At 41.7% G+C, this 16990-nt stretch overlaps 1 protein-coding gene across 2 annotated transcripts in view; it reads left to right on the top strand.

Annotated features, from left to right (window-relative positions):
• PPP4R4 (protein phosphatase 4 regulatory subunit 4) overlaps positions 1-16990 on the top strand; it is a 79868-nt gene that overhangs the window by 42627 nt on the left and 20251 nt on the right. For both annotated transcript variants that reach the window (XM_081910251.1, XM_081910252.1), the window contains exons 4-12: positions 303-450; positions 1436-1509; positions 5943-6049; positions 7860-7967; positions 10740-10861; positions 11016-11138; positions 13704-13873; positions 14679-14798; positions 16795-16872. In XM_081910251.1, the coding sequence (XP_081766377.1) occupies positions 303-450; positions 1436-1509; positions 5943-6049; positions 7860-7967; positions 10740-10861; positions 11016-11138; positions 13704-13873; positions 14679-14798; positions 16795-16872 (1050 nt within the window). The remainder of the gene's footprint in view (positions 1-302; positions 451-1435; positions 1510-5942; positions 6050-7859; positions 7968-10739; positions 10862-11015; positions 11139-13703; positions 13874-14678; positions 14799-16794; positions 16873-16990) is intronic.

Here is a 16990-nt window from a genome sequence, read left to right as displayed (position 1 = left end):
TGAAGGGGGGGGGGCAGAAATGAATAGTTCAAAACTGAGCTTCTTCTGCCTAGGCAAGAAACTCATCAAAACTAGCTGGGCAGTTTATATCTGGCAAAAAGAGAGGATTTAAGATGAATTATTAGCACGTTGCCTTGCATTCTCTTCTGGTTTTATAAAATTAGCGTGCATTTTGTCTGGTACAGATAATTTTTGGCCTGACCATGCTCTTTCTTGCTGTAATGGTTATGTTTGCCTTTCATATCTATAAGCCTCACTCTTTGATTTAAATCTTCTTCTCTCCCCTGCCTCGGATTACACAGGAGGTCCTGCCTGTTGCAGGGGTGGAAATGCAGTTAACAGCTGCTGTTTCACTTTTGACTATTCTACAAGAGGAGTCAATATCCATCCATACTTACTCCCACTCCTTCCTACACATCATTCTACAGAATCTGGAGCACAGAGATGCAGGTCAGAGGCATGACATGCTGCTGATTTCTTAGCTTGCTATGATTTTTCTTTGCTCAGTGATATACTATTTAAAGCAGTGCATGCACCAATAAAAAAATAAAACAGTGCCATAGTGCGACCTTGCCAACACTATGTATAATGCAGTATGCAGTTGATTACCCAACACCTGATTTTGAAGTACAGTAGAGCTTTGAGGGCCTTAGCTTGAAGCTCCTAGTCTACATTCCCCTTTAAGTGATCACTACCTGTGCTTCGGTACAAATAGCCATGAATTGTATCAGCAGATTTAAAACAGATCTCATGTTGTGCGTATGTGCTCCGGAAGCTGACTTGATTTTGTTAGCACGGTCCAGAAGAAAAATAATGTCCTAGATCAGGAAACAGCCCTTCAGCATCCCAGAAATGTTCCGTTTTTTAAAGATCTACGCAGGAAAAAACTGAAAATGCTTCTGCTATTCTAGCCTGCATCAACAGATGTATTGTGTCCAGATCAAGGGAAGTAATAGTACTGCTCTATTCTGCCTTGGTCAGTTCATACCAGGCCACTTGCTTCTAATGAAAAAGATGGACAAAAAGCACTCCCAAACTCCAGACCTGATCCTTTCGGGTGAGTGCAGGCCCCTCCAGAAAAGGTGGGTCGCCATTCACCTGGGAGGGCAAACCCACTTACTAGCGGTACTTTCATTTGGCTTAGATTGAGACTCAGTTTATTGAACCTCATCCTTTCCACTGCTGCAGCCAAGCGCTGTTTTAGCACCTCTGCTACCTTGATGAAAAAGAGAGTTGCATATCATCTGCATATTGCTGACACATTGTTCTTTAACTCCAGATGACCTTCCCTCAGCAGTTTCACGTGGGTGTGTCCATCCTCATGTTAGTTGCTATTTAAGAGCTTGGTTAATTGAGGTCACAACATGAAGGAGCTTCTTGGAATAGGAATATGATATAACATGTATATATCTACAGTCTTTTTTGTACCTCACAGGTGTCAGTAATGCATGGCTGGAAACCCTTCTTGCTGCAATAGAAGCTTTGCCAAAAGAAACCATCAGACATGAGGTAATTTTGTTTTCCTTTGAATATAACAGACAAAATGAATACAGTCTGGGAAGTGGGGAGGATGTAGTGTGTCCTATAGTTTTCTGAACATTTGGCCTAACATTTTTATTTAGAGTCAAACTACGCATGCTGTTCAATTATATTTGATTGATTAAAAGCACTTACATACCGCTTAATATTACAGAAAATTTCCAGCTGTGTGCTTCAGGCAGCAAAATGTAGTTGGCTCCAGCACTGTGCTATTGAGTTGCTATAGGGCTGCTGCAGCAAAGTCCATCCATCACTGCTGTCTGTGAACATAAGCCAAAGTAGGATCCCAGTTCCTGAAGCCACTTCTGCTGTTAATGACACATGTTCCAACTTCCATCAGCTCCAGCCAGCATCACCAACGGTCAAGGATGATAGGATTTTTAGTATTAATCACAGGAGAGCCACAGGTTACTCTTTCCTGCTTCAGGTGTTCTTCCAGCTGCAAAGGAGCCAGTTAACTGTAAGGGCTCCTGTGTGACTAGGAGAAGATCTGAATTCCCTCATCCCCCTGGAGTAGTGCTGATTCCATGAGAAGGACCCAGTAAATAGGTTTCACACCCCTGTTCTTGGTTCCTCTGAATATTCTCTCAGCCCCACTGGAGCTGTTCACAGGTAGGTTGCTCTCGTGTGACTGGGAGAACATCTAAAGGGCACCGCAAGCGAATTTCAATCTATTCAAAGACAGCAGTGGTTGAGGCGAGGGTGTCTTGCTGGTGGCACTGCATTACATCTGCCACGATGGATGAGGTAGGGGTAGCTCTGGGTTGGTAAGGGTGCATGCATCTGACATACTGATTGTTTTAAAGCAAGGTTTCCCCAAATCTGGGTCTCTACTGTTTTTGGACCACAGTTCCCATCATCCCTGACCACTGGTCTTGCTAGATAGGGATGATGGGAGTTGTGGTCCAAAAAGAGCTGGAGACCAAAGTTTGGGAAACCCTGTTGAAAAGCAAGCATAGACAACATGTGATCCATCTAGTTGAATGAATGCAGCTTAGCAGGCCATGTGGCGGCCTGCCATTTTGGTGGTCTGGTGAGCTGTTCTTGTCCAGCTTGGTGAGTCACATGTTTGTTTGTTTGTTTGTTTGTTTCAAAAAAAATATACACTGCTTAATTGCCCCCCCCCAAACTCCACTCTCAAAGCAGTTTACAAAAAGATAAAGCAAAAAAATCAATAAAAATTTGCAGCCATACTTTAAAATATACAGAAGTTAAAGTACTAAAATAGATTAAAATTCTAAATTGGTGCTTAGAAATTTGTGCAGGGCAGTTGTAAAGGTTGAAGGCACAAGGTACGTGAGGCTTTTTGAACAGTCAGAATATCCTGTACAAATGTCAAATATTATTGGCATAGGAATAGTTCTCAGTATGTTGTGCACACTCCATTGTAAATTCTGAAATGGGGCAGACATCCTACTGAAGGAAAGCTGTATCAAATGAATGGTTGCATAGGAAATGAAATAAATGACAAGAATTTTTTAAAAAAATCAATCAAAGGGTGAAAAAACTATAAACTTTGGTTTCCGGAGGTGCAAAGCACTTCTGGCTTTAAAAAATCCACTTAAAAAATTAATTGACTTCTTGCATTTTCTCCCTGGAAACACTGTAAAACAAGATAATATTAACTTTAATGAGTAGCGTTGTGCAGAATATAATTGGTAAGATGTTTGTAGCTTCGTGTCAGGTATGGCATATAGGCCTTTTCATAATCTAATTAATTAGAGTAGACGAAAGCACTCTGGAGTTTCATTTGCTCTAAATGTCAAGCCTTCTTTTTCAGGTTTGTTTCTGATTTAACACATTTCATTCACAGACGCTTCCCCACAGGCCACTCCTGAGAGAGAGATAACAAAATGGGGATGGCTTACGGTGTGCTCAGACCACTGTAATCTTTCAAGTGGTCTGCAATAGAAAATAACATGAAATAACCAGTCTGGTTTATTTGTTTGAGGCTGGGGTTTTTTGAGCACTGGGTTTTCTTGTGCAGAATCATATGTCCTGTTAAGGAGAAGCAAACGTTTAGTCATTGTTCTGGTCAGGAATCTCCCCCCCCCGCCCCCCCCCCCGCTTGTTCACTGCATCAAGACTGAAATTGAAATAAGTGAATGCATATTTATATCAGTGTGTGTAGGTGTTGGGTGTGGGATGCAAGTATGCAGATTCAGCATTTATTATTGGGAACAGCCTGGCAGGCCCTAAAGACAGGGAAAAGCCACATCCAGACATTTGAGTTAGGAAACAGTACTTCTGCTGTAGCAGTTAAGAGAGGACTGAGTGGGAAGCCATATGGAGGTTGGGGGCAGGTCAGCCACCAAAACTAACGTAGACGCAGTGCTATTTTTCCAGAAAAAGAGGTGCCAGAATTCACCATGAACACCTCCCTTGTTCTCTTAGAATGACAATTGGCGCCCACCTGAGAGGCAAGTTCCAACTGAAAAAAAGCCCTGCCTAGAGGCTTCCAGAACAAATCCATACATATAACTGCACAAACTGGACTCAAACCAATGGCACCAAGTTGCAAGAAAAGAGATTCTGACTAAGCATTTGGAAAAAAAAACTTTCTGACAGCAAGAGTTGTTTGGCAGTGGAACAGACTCCCATGAGAGGTGGCGGGCTCTCCTTCCTTTGAGGTTTTTAAGCAGAGATTAGATGCCCATCTGTCATGGAAGCTTTAGCTGAGATTCCTACATTGCAGGGGGTTGGACTAGATGACCCTTGGGTTCCTTCCAACTCTATGATTCTATGAAATGACCACTCAAAGAGCTGCAGTTATCTCACAACAATCCTGTGAAGTAGGTTAGGCTGAGAGATAGCGACTGGCTAGTGAACTTCATGGCTGAGAGGGGATTTGAGCCTGGGTCTCCCCAACCATAGTCTGAAACTCTTAATGCATTCCCCAAAGAAAGAAGTGTCTCTGTTTTGCTCCTACCTGCTGCCCATCCCATCAGGCTGTCCATGTCCATCAGAAGTGCCCATGCGGCACTCCACAGGGACAGGCACGAGCCTCATAAATGTTTTCTTTTTGCTTCATCTTGCACTGAGTGCCACCTGCCATCCTGAGAGCAAAAGAACCCCCTGCTGTAAAAATAAATACACATTGTTCCCTACCATTCTCCCACCCACCCTATTCCTTTGTTCTCAAGATGGTGGTTCATTATATTGCATGCCCTGTTAAACGAATCACCAAAGGAAGCCTGTAGGTTAGGGCTGGATGGCTGGAGGCATTGTCAAAGCAGAAGACAGATGGTCACTAAGTAAACAGGGCGAATGGGCTGAAGCAGAGCAGATCTTGGCAGAAAGATGGCCAGGTATGTGGGATATACAGCAGCTTGGCATTTTTCCTTCAACATATTTCTCAGAGTGAGGACCTAAGGGAAAATCTGATGCTTTTTAGGATTGTGTGAAATTCTTTCAGTCCCTCTTGTTGCCTCTTAATTGCAGAGTCAGCAAACAGCAGTATCTTTTAATAACACCTGCTTTGGGGGTGTCCAAGGGCAGCTTATAGCCTGGCAGCAGCTCCATCATTTTGTTGCACTGCTGCGATACTGCAGATTGTGGAGCTCTTTGGTTTGGCTGCAAGACTCCCTGGCTCCAGATCCCAGGCGCTTTAATGTGAAGCCAGGGAATGACAAACTGAAATGAAGTCAGAGTACTAGTCTGAATTCATCTATAAACAGGAATACATAGATGTGCTGGTTTTTTCTTGGCCTCTGGACTGCATGACACTCATGTCTACAATTCTCACGGAGTGCCTTGTGGGAGCATTCCCATGAATGAAAACTGTAAAGTCAGAAGTGGTTCTTGGTTTATGTGATTCTTACTGCAGATAACTTACATGTTCCTAAATATTTAGAAATCATTTACAAAGCAACATGCTAGTCCCAACTAGTGGGGGTCACAAAGCCTCTGACAAGAAGCACAGAATTGAAAGCATATAATAGTGTTTTGAGCTACGATGCTCTTAATTCACTTTAATGTTGTTAATGTATGTGTTCTTAATGTACTGTGAAAAGTCATCTCCTGGAAGGGGGGGGGGAGTGCTACTTTTGCAATATAATTATAAATGTCCTTGTCCTGTCTTCTTTCTGATCTTACATAAGGAGTACAGCTAATTTACACCAACATTCCCCTTAGTCTGCATTTTGGATTTTTTTGGAATTAACTTGAAGGCCAATAATAGGCCAATAATTTTCTTACATGGAGGTCATTCCTCTGAAGGTGAAAGAGTGTACCCCATTTTGCTTCAAGTAGGGTGTGAATGTTGTAACTTGCAAGAATGCTGACTGGGCAGCTGATACTAAGATCAGTTTTAATATGTGAAGTGGTTCTTGATTATTTTTATTGTTTTTCTTCTGTTTAGCCCTAGATTTGCCATTTGAATTTCTTCTTCTGTTCCCCCATAGATCCTGAATCCTCTTGTTTCCAAGGCACAGCTTTCCCAAACACTTCAGTCTCGCTTGGTTAGTTGTAAAATCTTGGGGAAATTAGCTAACAAGTTTGAAGCTCATATGTGAGTAGCTTGTGTGTTTTTCAGATGTCCTAATAATTAAAACTTGCAGAAAGGGAAACAAATTGACCTGTTTTTGTGTTCTATGTGTAAATGAGCACTTTGTCAATTTATTTCAAACTGTATATGGTGGACTCAATCTACTAATGCTGCTGCTGTGCATCCTTATCCTTTCTCCAAAAGCTCACCAAGGTGGCACAGCATGAGTACTTCTTAGGCTGTACCTATAATAAAGACCACAGTTTTTTCTCACACTTAAGGCATGATCCAAAAAGGTGTTCATCTGCACTATTGAATTTTCAAGGTCCCTTAAATGAATTGTCCAATTTCATCCTGCTTTCCATAATTTTCCTATTGGCTGTCATGTTGTTCTATGGGATTGTTTCCAAACTCCTTGCCAAGACTGCTGCCCCATATTAGAGATTGTGCATAAAATGGTAGCATCCCATTCTGCATGAAGCCAATTTCAGTAACAGCCAATGCTACCTTGTTTGTTCCTCTGATGGCCTTGGGATCTCTTTGCTTGTCTTAAAATTTCACAGAATAATAAAAATGTCACAGCAGATGCCCTGAAATTTATTAATGTTGGGTCCAAGTTCACAGTAGTCTTGTTTTAAAGGTGGAAGATCTTACTGTCTAATACTTTTTGCCAGTTTGCTTTCAATTTCTCTGCAAAACTCTATTATAATCCTGCATAAAGGTTTATTTTGAAGGCATGCCCTCAGCTGTGATGGGTACCCTCTAGCAACTGATTATTTATCTTCTGTCAAAGTCATTGAAGGCCTGCTATTTGTGAGAGGTTATGCTGCTGAATTCACAGTAACGTTTTGCTTTATAGGCAGGTATCACAGTTCTAAATATTTTTGGTGGCGTATCCCCATGTGCTCACCAAATGTTAGATTTTACCAAAAGTAGGCTGATTTTGGAATGCCACATCCTGAACTCATGTGCTTGTGCACCAGATTTTAGGATTAAGCTACACAGCTGGTGCCCAAAGCCAGTCCCTTTTTTGTAGCTATACTGATAGGGATAACACTGGTCCTGAGAGACCTGCATTGGCTCCCAGTATGTTTCCGAGTACAATTCTAGATATTGGTGCTGACCTTTAAAGCCCTAAACGGCCTCGGTCCTGTACACCTGAAGGAGCGTCTCCACCCCCATCGTTCTGCCCGGACACTGTGATCCAGCGCTGAGGGCCTTCTGGTGGTTCCCTCATTGCGAGAAGTGAGGTTACAGAGAACCAGAGGGCCTTATCGCGGGTGGCACCCACCCTGTGGAACACCCTCCCATCAGATGTCAAGGAAATAAGCAGCTATCCTATTTTTAAAAAACATCTGAAGGCAGCTCTGTTTAGGGAAGTTTTAAATGTCTGACGCTGTATTGTTTTTAACTCGATTGGGAGCCGCCCAGAGTGGCTGAAGAAACTCAGCCAGATGGGCAGGGTATAAATAAATTATTATTATTATTATTATTATTATTATTATTATTATTATTATTATTATTATTGCTTCCCTTCCTGTGGCTCTGGTCTTTTGATGGGGGAGCATGTTGTGGGGGCGCCTTGTTGCGCCTCTCAAAATATGCCTGGGGCCATGGCCCCCTCAGCCCCCCATGCTACACCACTGGTCATACTTATATATTCCTAAAAATTGCAGTATCTCCCTTACATGTTACTTCATTATACAGAACTCAGAAAGGCAGAAATGCAGTTTATATGTTGAATGTTATGTGATGATTAAGGTTTTACTTTCACAGTATTCAACTTGTACATGTCAACTAAATGGGGTGGGTTTTTTCTGTCTATTGATTTTAGAATTAAAAGAGAAATTCTTCCACTGGTAAAATCACTCTGCCAGGATGTAGAATATGAAGTTCGTTCCTGCATGTGTCGGCAACTGGAGCTTATAGCTCAAGGAATAGGGTGAGCATAATTACTACAGAGTGGAAATGATTTCAGAAGATTAACGGTGTAAATCAGGGTGGGCAACCTGTGGTCCTCAGCCTAAGCCCTTTGCAAATGATCAGCTCAGGAGGAAGACGAAGGCAGTAGCAGAAAGAACAAGAGAGAAAAGGGGATAGACATGCCTACTGCTGGCTTCAGTCCTATTGACCCCAGCCACTCTTAGGGCCAGCCACTCAAGGTTGCCCATGCCTGATCTGCAGCAGAAAGTGCTGTGGCCCCTTAGAATATACCAATTTTACTCTGACGTCTACATATACACAGGCGAAAACCTACTTCACCAGATGTTTAAAATACTGGTACAAAGTAGTATAGAAGAAAAACTAGTATACTACTCCCTACCTATATAGACACTCTCCCTGTGCCCAGTGTGAATCACCTACTGCCCACCCTCTCACCCGCTGCCATATATCTTTGCTTCATTTGCTTTCTAACTCTAATAGCCTGCTTCCTCGGCCCTCTTCCTTTAGTTCTGTCTCCCTCCCTCTCAGTTTTGCACACATTCTCAGAGTCTCATTGCATATCACATGCAGCCAAGTGTATCTTGTATTCACTGGTTCCTTTTCCTTTTCTCCTTTTCATAGTAACAAAAGCCAACTTCTAAGGCTCCTAGTTTGGGGAGAGAAGTTGCGGATGCCTCAAAGTACCATCCCAGTTGTGTTTTGCCCCATAGCAGAAAATATACAGGCACCTTTTGTGTTGCAGGATGAAAAAGCAGCCTGGGATGTGGGTTTCAAAGAGAAAAATAGCCCAAAGTAAAGGACTTTTCTTCTGCTGAAGATCACAGCCCCAGAGGCTGCTTTTAGTTAGAAAAGAAAATATTGGACAAATTATGCATGCAGCTATTTGTAGTTTGGCCCTTCTCAATCTTTCTCTGGCTCTCCCTTTTTTGTTAAACATGTTCATGTCTTTCTACTCCTTAAAAAAATACCCTGCCTCTTAACTTTCTGGTCCAATGTTAGGGTGCCTTCTTGGTCCTCCATCTTCTTAAGCTGCCTCCTGCATGCTTTTCTACCTCTGACATTTCATGCTCTGTCTCCATCAAGAGATTGACCTGCTGCTAGCTGTCCTTGATTCCTTCTCCCTCTCCCACCTCTGTGCCCTCTGCCTCTTGGTCTGCAACAGCTTCCTTCTCTGCTTGTCAAGGGATTTCCTTTCTGCATTCCAAGTCTTTCCTCAAGGTCCAGTTCCTCAGCAAAGCTATTCCTGCCCCAGCATAATTTCACCTTATCTGGCTTTATCGCTCCCTTGTCCCCTTTCGTTACCTTCACTTTTGTCATTCCTGTTTACATCTACTTGCAATCAAATCTCACTAATTTCAGTGGAGGAAGCAAACCTACATACACACTCCTTTTTTGTGTGGTCTCTCTGGAAATGAATACAACAGTGGACTTCCTGGTTCATTGGAGGCTTCCTACTTTTTCTATGCATTCAGACAATGGGAGATAGGACTTCCTGGTTTGGCTTGAAAGAACCTGGGGGTATAACAGATTTTCCATGGTAAAGAAGTGATTGCTGCCTGGAGGAAACAATGGAGAAATCCAGGGTTTCAGTGTACCAATGGGGCCAGCCCCACACCCGCAGCTCTGGTGGCAGTGATGGGTGTGGGTGTGCAGACAATTTGCTCTGCTATTGTGGAGGTGGAGTAGTAATCATCATGTGATGGCTGCGGGGCCAGCTTAGGATCGGGTGTATCCCAGGCTGCCTCTCCCTCTCCTCTCCCATGGAATGCTGCATTTGGGGGCTTTCACCAGTCTTGAAAGACCTACATTGGCTCCCAGTACGTTTCCGAGCACAATTCAAAGTGATGGTGTTGACCTTTAAAGCCCTAAACTGCCTCGGCCCAGTATACCTGAAGGAGCGTCTCCACCCCCATCGTTCTGCCCGGACACTGAGGTCCAGCGGCGAGGGCCTTCTGGCGGTTCCCTCATTGCAAGTAGCAAAGCTACAAGGAACCAGGCAGAGGGCCTTCTCGGTAGTGGTGCCCGCCCTGTGGAATGCCCTCCCATTAGATGTCAAAGTGATAAACAACTACCTGACATTCAGAAGACATCTTAAGGCAGCCCTGTTCAGGGAAGTTTTTAATGTATGATTTTACGGTATTTTTGGTTTCTGTGGAAGCCGCCCAGAGTGGCTGGGGAAACCCAGCCAGATGGGCGAGGTACAAATAATAAATCATTATTATTATTATTATTTCTGCTGGCTACCAGCACTGTGGATCCCACCAGTGCTACTTGTACCTGGCAGGGGGCTAAAAGAGAGCAGCATATGACAACCCTGCAGTGCTGTCCAGTGTTATCCATTCTGTTGGTGTATTGGTTGGGGTGTTCTAAAGTGAAAAGCAGTTAAGGGGGTTGTTGAGTGTAGTAGCAGTAGTGGGTGGGAGGAAAGGGGTGATTAACTTAGCTCCCATTCATGGGTGGGGGAAGATGGGGATTCTTGGGGTTGGGTTTTTGTTGCTCGGATAAACAAACAATTATACCCATGCCAAAGGTCACATTGTTTCTGATAAAAATGAGAAAAGGGAAAGGAAAGGATGGCCATTTGACCTCTGCCTGGTGACTCTTAATAATTTAACAAAACTTAAATACTGCTTGATTGTAATTAAACCTCTGAGCAAGGTCCGTTGTCTGGGGAAATACAAGCTCATTCTTGAAGCCCTTCCTGTTTCTGGAGAATCTGGATAGTGCAGCAGTTGTCTTTTTTTACTAAATATTTTGATACTTTTTGTAGGACTGAGCTAACCAAAAACGTAGTGCTTCCTGAGCTGGTAGAATTAGCAAGGGATGAAGGCAGCAGTGTACGTCTTGCAGCTTTTGAGACCTTGGTTAATCTGCTGGAAATGTTTGATGCAGGTAAGATCAGAACTGAGTTGCATTGAACCTAGTACTACAGCCATTCCTCTGGTTGCCAGGCTATGTTCTTTGTCAATATGCTATTATTCACATTTTGATTAAAGATCACAAAATGATACCTCTGCTCATCTTTATAATATTTTCTGTTTTTCAGATGATAGAAGTCAAACAGTCCTCCCATTAGTGAAATCCTTCTGTGAAAAATCGTTCAAAGCAGATGAATCTATTCTGGTTTCACTATCTTTCCATTTAGGGAAGCTTTGTAATGGACTATATGGTACGATCAAATGGTCCTAGTATGATATATATTTTAAGGGGTGCTGGGTTGTTTTTATTTGCATTGGAATCTTAATCACTGCAACCCCAAATAAATGAAATAAATGATTTTAATAACAAAGTAAATATGATCAAGATGAAAACTGTTTATAATGACTTGCTGTTGCTCCCTCCCTTGACATGTGACATTTATTTGAATTTATAGTCCACATTTGTTTGCATAGCAATAGCATTGGAAACAGATACAGTACATCCTATGAAAATTCATTTAAAACTTTGTTAACTACTAGCAGAAATGGCAGACTTGTCCGTGAACTGTTGTTCCTGACATTTTTCTGAATCCTTTATTTGATGTAACAGTTGAAGAGGAGCAGAAGAGGGAGAGAGTTGTTATTATTGTTTGGAGTTAGACTATTTTAAGGTCCATTCCTGTTGTGAGTATTCTTAAGATCTCTGAACAGTATGCAAGTGCGAGAAATTTTAGAACTTTAGGTCTGACCTAAGCTTTTTACACTAAAAAGAGGTTTGCCATGGAATGTCGTGTAGGGAATTTGAAAAGGGTTCTGTGCTCTTAACAGTCTGGTTCACACAAATAATTTCCTGATCAGTCAGTGCAGAGGTGTAGCACAGAGTCGAAAGCAGATCAGTGCCACAACACAACAATTCTGCCCCTGCCCCTTACTTGCTTCCAGCTATGAATTATAGAAGCATAGTATTCCAGAGTTAGAAGGAATCTCTAGGGTCATCTAGTCCAAACCCCTGCAATTATGATAGCAAAGACCAAAGCAAGGTTCCCACATAGTTCCAGCAAACATCCTCTTTATAAAGAGGACTGATGTGATGGGACCATTGATGGAAAAACCCATTCCCTTTCTCTCAGTACAGTAGCTGTACCCACACATTTGAAAGGTGTTAATAATAACAGATATAGCATGCATACCTCCAGTTACATTTCACATGAATATTCATTGATCTACATTTGTTATGTATATTGAAGTCATGAAGACTATTCCATATATAATGAATATTCAGTGTGTTAACAATGAATGCCAGCCTGTGGAATGTGTAATATTTTGTCCTTGGATTGTCAGTATTTTCCATATGCATGTGCAAGATAACAATACAAATAGCTTTTTCTCAGTGAGTTCCTCCTCTCAGGATGAGAACTTGGTGTGCCTTAGTTCTTCCTGTTTTGGAATGTAAAATCTCTGCTATTTTCAGAACTAGCCTCAAGGCCTTATAAACCACAGACAATGCCTTAGCTCTAAGGTCTTATCTTAAATGATCAAAAGTCTACTCCCACAATGCCTTCTCCCTGTAAGATCCAGTGCAGGTTAACATCTATCTGCTTACAACACATTGCAGAAGAGCCCTAATTCAAGAGCTGCAATATATACCTCTTTCATATTAAATCCTCAGAGCTGGAGTAACAGTCCCCATGGCTGCTGTCTAAAGCAGAGTTTTTCAACCTGTTTGGGTCCACAGCTCCCTTGACCAACTACATTTTTTCTGCAGCACCCCTGTAGGGCTCAGGAGCCCAGTTATGTCACCCCTTGCCTTCAGAGCTGGCAGCCCCTCATCCCTTTCCAAACACCCTTCTTTGTGGAGTGTTCCCTCAGCCTCTTCTCCCCTCTCCTTGGGAGTCCTCTGGGCAGCCGCAGCTGCTGCCCCTGGTCTCTGAGCTGCCCCCCCGCCCCAAAGAGAGGTGCCTCCTTATACTGCCCCACAGGGGCCTGGGAAGCACCCCCTGGCCAGCCCCAGACGCACCGTTTCCTTGGAGCATTTGTAGCCAGGGCTGCTGCAACAAACAGCTGTGCAAGCCTTTGGGAGGCAGAGACGCAAGAGGGCATAAGAGGAGGGAGGGAGGGAATGAAAGAAGGACAGAGGTCAGTGTTGCCCACAGCACCCCTGACCATCATTCAAGGCACCCCAGGGTGCCAAATCACACTGGTTGAAAACCACTGGTCTAAAGGAATATGTGGCTGAAATCACAGGCAGTGGTAACGATGCCTAGCTTTGTGTCTTAGGGAAATTTCAGATCACTGTTTGCAGCATGATAGGGAGTGCTGGCTTTTGTGAAGGGGAAAGAAAGCCCTACTGTGTTTGAATAAGCCCTTCTGCATGCCTGAAGGTGCTTGTTGGGTTGTAGCACTTACATTTGTAAATTCTATAATACAGAAATAAGAATATAGTGCCTATGGATGAATAGCTAGTTCCTCCAAATTTTTAATGCCTTTTCACACCAACATAGGAAGCTTTCCCAGGGGAGTTGTCTCATGAGAATGGACAAGGGCTTTGTACTGTGATTTCTGGAACAAATGGGTTTCTTCCACATTATGGTGCAAATAAACCTCACAAGAACTCCGCGAGGTAGGCAAAGCTGAGAGAGGGTGACTTGCTCAATATCAGCCAATGAGCTTCATGGCAAAGCAGGGATGCGCACCCAAGCATTAACGGTCCTGACTCCAATGCTGTAGTTGCTATGCAAACATGACTCACTGGACAGACCATTTTTGTGCTGTTATGTGAACATAAAATAATAAACACATATTACATTTCTTTGAAGGGATTTTTACACCAGAGCAGCATTTGCGGTTTTTGGAATTCTACAAGAAGCTTTGCACACTGGGATTAGAGCAGGAAAATGGACACAATGACAACCAGGTGCAACTCCAAACCCTAGAACAGGAAAAGAAGTACATCTCAGTGAGGAAGAACTGTGCTTACAATTTACCAGTGAGTGGGCTACTATTTTACTTAAAAATCCATTTATAATATGTGCATAATGTGTCTGTAATTCATATAAATTAGTTTAATAGTAACAATGAAGTTGGTAAATCTTCTGGCTTTAAAGAGGTGGAATGTCCCCACCTCCAGGATGCTTTCCCCAAACTAGAAAGTGTACTATAAACAGTGGGTTTTTTTCGGGGGGGGGGGGCACAGGGGTACACATACCCCTAAACATTTTGTGAATCTTTGTACTTTGGTCCATTTACTGTATTTATTTTCCCCAATTTGATCAATAAAATGGTGTTTTTCTTGAGTCAAAATAAGAGTACCTCTAAACATTTTTTAAGAAAAAAAAGCAGTGACTATAAGGCTAGCAGGGCGACATCCCTTGCTGTTACACTGGCACCGGCAGAGGATGGTGGAACAGGCACTACCACTTGCCTGCTCTCTTGGGATCTGCAACAAAATGTTGCAGTATAAAGTGCTTCTGTTCAAGTTCCAGCTGCTCCATTCCATTTTTTCCCCATCCTCTGTTTTCTATTCCCTTTTCCCTAAAAGTCAGTCAGCATTATGTGGCCACAGCATACTGCCCCCACCCCCAGTTTGTTTGGTTTTAATATAAAATTGTTGTTTTTTAAAAAAACACCTTGCAAACCTTGGGATTCCACACAGCCCAGTGTGATGCTGCTTTCTTATATTTTGATTGTTCCATTTTGGCTACATAAGGGTAGGCATTTGGAGAAGGAGTCCACTCTTTGTGGTTATAATATGTTCCTGCCCACATTAAATGTTACATCATTTCTACTCCTAGGCCATGATGGTTTTCGTGGATCCCAAAAATTTCAATTTGGAACTGTACTCAACATTCTTCTGTCTATGTCATGACCCTGAAGTCCTAGTCAGGCACACGATGGCTATTGGCTTCTATGAAGTAAGTCAAGGAATACTCCTTGGATTAATTTCAGCAACTGTTCATTGTATACAATCTCATTGATATGTTCATCTTTAATTTACAGTATTAGTGTATGCTAACCTCCCTAATTGAAAGCAGTGCAACTTATAACTTACTAACTTTGGATTCTTACTAGTTTATGGTTGTTTCATATGACTGCATTGAGGTGTCTTTTATGTATAATATGATATAATATAAATCCATGTATACTTTTTCCATTACGAACAAAAAAAGTGCATGAGGCTATCAGCAGGTCATTTTCAACACAAATTCTGTTATTAGGATTCTTGATTTTTCCAGTTGTTTATGTGTGAAATATTTCTTGCTGAAGCAAGTTTGAGTTCACAGAAAGTAAAGGACAACAGATCAATAAAGCTATTGTAGTCAAGATTTTTAAACACAAATATAAAACTCCTTCATTTTATTTAATGGTGGCTACTGAGTCTTGTATGTGTTTTATGTGTTTAATATGTCTGTATAACCAATTTTTTATGCATTGTTTTTTATGGTTTTTATTGTCTAAATTATGTCAATAAAGGCTGAATGAACAAATAAAGCTATTTGCTGTATTCATTCTTCCCCTCCTTCTCCCCCTCCATGTACCCCACACCCCCAAATTTGCTGTAGGGGTTATCCCAACCCCTCCAAGCAAATCAGGAGGGGAATGCAGAGAGGCATGTGGGGGAGGTGAGGGAAGGGAAGTTTCTGTTCCTCTTGCGTGATGCTTTAATTGATTCAACCCAGCATAATGTAAGTTTTAGATTTTAGGGGTTTGCTTTAGAAAATGAATTTGAGCCAAAGGAGAGTTCTATTTCCTTGTCAGCAGACAGAAACAGTACAATGACTGGGGAAAGAGGGAATCGGAACAGAAGGGAATTAGATACAGATGTGAGAGGAGGTGGGAGTGGTGTACTTGGCAATGCTTCTGCATAACTTATGTAGGACTGTAAGACCTGGCATTTTAATTGGCTGTTGCTGTAGAATAATTTTATGTACTCATCTGAAGCACTTTTCATATGAATGAAAAATTACCCATTAGACTTTAAAAATACATATCTTTGGTGCCTTGTGTTAATTACCACCTTGGATTACATCAGCTGTCCTGTACCATAGTAATCTACATATTTCTGCTACTGGATATATTTTAAATATATAGTATTCTGCAGATGACTACAGTTCCCTGTTTCTGTTCTGATAGTAAACAATCATAGCTCTTAACAAGTATGTTTCATCCAGAGAGCTAGATAATTTTTTAGATAATTTGACATCCTTATAAGAAAAAGTGATCAACCAATCCAGTTTATAGAATCTATCAAATGATGACAATTCATTAATATATATATTTTATTTTTAAAGTTTCCATTATATTGCCTAACCAAGAAGCTACTTGTGATTCAGTCCAGTCAGTGTCACCATTCCATGGACCTGTGTGGGATGGTGGAAATATATGGGGTGGTTTTCAACTATATTTTACTCAAAGTAAATATACTCATTAATTTCAGTGGGTCAGCTCTGAGTAAAACCTAGCTGAATGCAACCCATGGTTTCTGTTGGGAATGAGGAAAAAGTGAGGGAACCGTGTTTAGTGTAGTAGTATATGTAACCAACTAGGAGTATATCAGCTATATTATTTTAAGTTAATAGGAATTACATGGCAGAAGGCTAAAATGTTTGGCTTTGTCAAAATATTGGATATTTGAAATGTAAAAAGAAGCAAAATGTCATCTCAGTACCCAAGGGCACAATTTGAAAGTGTGCTGTTGCCAGGATGTTTATTTTCTGTGCTACTGTGTGATGCCACACTGCTTAGTAGTGAGAAAAGGACATGACCTCAACTCTCTTAAGTATGATTGTTGGTATTAGAGATCTAGTCTACATGCTTGTTTCCTTTTGGCTATTCAGACCTTGTTGAAAAATAAATACGACCAGATTAAGAAGGCTAATGTCCCTGTTTTGTTGGTTCTGTATTTTTCAGGTTGCTAAGCTTTTAAATACTGATGTGTATGTAATACATAAAGAACTGGTAGCCCTATTACAGGATGAGTCATTAGAGGTAATAATAACCTATTTGTTGCTTACGTTAAGATCATTTACAATTATCCTAAATGACACTATAACAAAACTAAGTAAGAAAGGCTTGGTGGAATGAATCATTTCTGCTTGTTGCATGG

The sequence above is a fragment of the Podarcis melisellensis genome (assembly GCF_964234715.1).
Source record: "Podarcis melisellensis genome assembly, chromosome: 1".
In the NCBI taxonomy this organism is placed as follows: Eukaryota; Metazoa; Chordata; class Lepidosauria; order Squamata; family Lacertidae; genus Podarcis; species Podarcis melisellensis.
This window is presented reverse-complemented; position numbering and strand designations above follow the sequence as displayed.